The following is a 1,884-nucleotide window of genomic DNA, read 5'->3' on the forward strand; positions in this document are numbered from 1 at the left end:
TTCTCTCTCTCTCTCTCTCTCTCTCTCTCTCTCTCTCTCTCTCTCTCTCTCTCCTCCTACTCCCCCTCCTCTCTCTCTAGAAATACATCCAGTACACCCACATAGATATCACGTAGATTATATATTATTTAGTCTCTTTTCTCCCATACTTCTATTCTCATTTCATATAAGGTAGTACGAGTTTGGCCAGTTCAGATCCCGCCATCTTCTCTTGAAACACACGATCAAAAGCCTCGCTTTGGGCCACGGTGAACGCGTTCTTCCAGCCCCCGGTGGCGCCCTTCTGTAGGATTCCCTCACTCCCTTGTTGGAAAACCTGGTCTTTCACTTTACCCAGCTTTCCCGCGTCTAGCTTCTCCTTCATATTCCGGAACTGCGTCACATTGGCAATATCCTCCACCAAATCTTCCGGCCGACCTAAAAACTTGCACAGAGCTCGCGTCGCTTCTACAGGATTTTCCTTCATCTTCTCGAAAGAATGCACGTACACGGGCACATCGGGGTGGTTTTTCATGAATCTCTCAACGTCCAAGACTTGGTCGAACCAGCCTCCGTGCATGAACCTCTCCTGAAACTGAAGTTCTAAAAACTCCTCCCACGTCCCAGTGTACCGAAAACGTTCGTTCTTGAACACTGAGTACAGCCGGAACATCGAAAGCATGGCGTCCTTCGGGTTACGAATCAAAAAAATAACCTTTGCCTTTTTCTCCACGATTTGTTTGGGCAGGACGGACAGTTTGGAGTGGCTGGTGATTTGTCGGGGGGACTCCACTTCTTTCAGCCGCTCGTTCGGGCAGCTGTCCATTAACTCCAGGATCCTGGTGTGGAAAGATACCTCAGCAAACTCCAGTTTCCCTCGCAGAATCATATTCACAACCTCAAACGCCCAATGGTTGCCTGATCGGGGGAAGCCAGCCACGAACACGTCATCATCTCTCACCTGGAAGTTCCGGACATTGTCCAAGATGCTCCGGAGACTGATGCGGTCAGCGGCGGAGAAGGCAAAGTAGGTCACTCCGTCAATGACCTTTAGTAGCTTCGGGTCAATACCTTTGATCTCTGGGAATTTCTTGCTGTCATTGTCATTGTTTCCGTTAACTGAAGAAAAAAAAAAGAAAACAGCGAAAATAATTATGTCATCAATGTATAGTGCCCAAAGCTTATACTTGTGTTTGATAGAGTACTATAGAAATGCTATATGAAATTATGCAATCTACCAGCATTAATATTAACATTGCATACGTTTGACACCCCTTTCCACACTGTACGACATTAACCTAAAAGGAAGGTCTTCAAATTTTAGATCCATATCTGACAGGGCTGAAGTAGGAAGTCCAGGCAGAGAACTCCCCCAAATAACTCCAGTTCTCATTCATTATGACATCATAAACACGCCTCTGTCAGCAATAAATGACAGCATGACACCAACGGTTTCCAGCCGAGCTCGCTCAAAGACTAATGGAGTGAGAAACTCCTTAAGACATAATTTATTAGGATATGAACCCCGCAAATTTGCATTGCCGAAACAATCACATTGCTTCTGTGAGATGGTAATAATTATAACTAACACTGGGGAACAGTGGCATCCAAACGATTCTTTAAAATTGGAATTTTGCGTCACATCGGCAAAATGACGGCATTCTTTTTCCTGTGGCTTGATGATAGCCTGTAAAAAGAACGCAACAAAAAGCACTCCCCCCTCTCTCCAGTAACCCTTCTCCCTCCCGTTGTTCCCCACCTTCTCAAAGAAAACGGCCTTTAAACCCTTTGAATGCCATGCCCGGGGATGGGTCTCATTTAAATATTGAGAAATGCCTAAGCGTCTCAAACAGCTTCTCCCAATCCAGCCAACCGTACCTGCCCGTGGTGATCCCTGTTTGCACT

General features: G+C 46.0%; 1 protein-coding gene across 1 annotated transcript; it reads right to left on the minus strand.

Moving 5' to 3' along the window:
• Nucleotides 1–29: 29 nt before the first annotated feature.
• On the minus strand, nt 30–1,376 carry LOC101858824 (sulfotransferase 1A1-like). Its single transcript, XM_013090335.1, has 2 exons — nt 1,317–1,376; nt 30–1,165 (listed from the first exon to the last, which is right to left on the minus strand). Exons 1-2 carry the CDS (start codon nt 1,374–1,376, stop codon nt 158–160), a joined length of 1,068 nt encoding a protein of 355 aa, XP_012945789.1. The 3' UTR covers nt 30–157.
• Between the last annotated feature and the right edge of the window lie 508 nt (nt 1,377–1,884).

This window comes from Aplysia californica, unplaced genomic scaffold (assembly GCF_000002075.1).
Source record: "Aplysia californica isolate F4 #8 unplaced genomic scaffold, AplCal3.0 scaffold01229, whole genome shotgun sequence".
In the NCBI taxonomy this organism is placed as follows: domain Eukaryota; kingdom Metazoa; phylum Mollusca; class Gastropoda; order Aplysiida; family Aplysiidae; genus Aplysia; species Aplysia californica.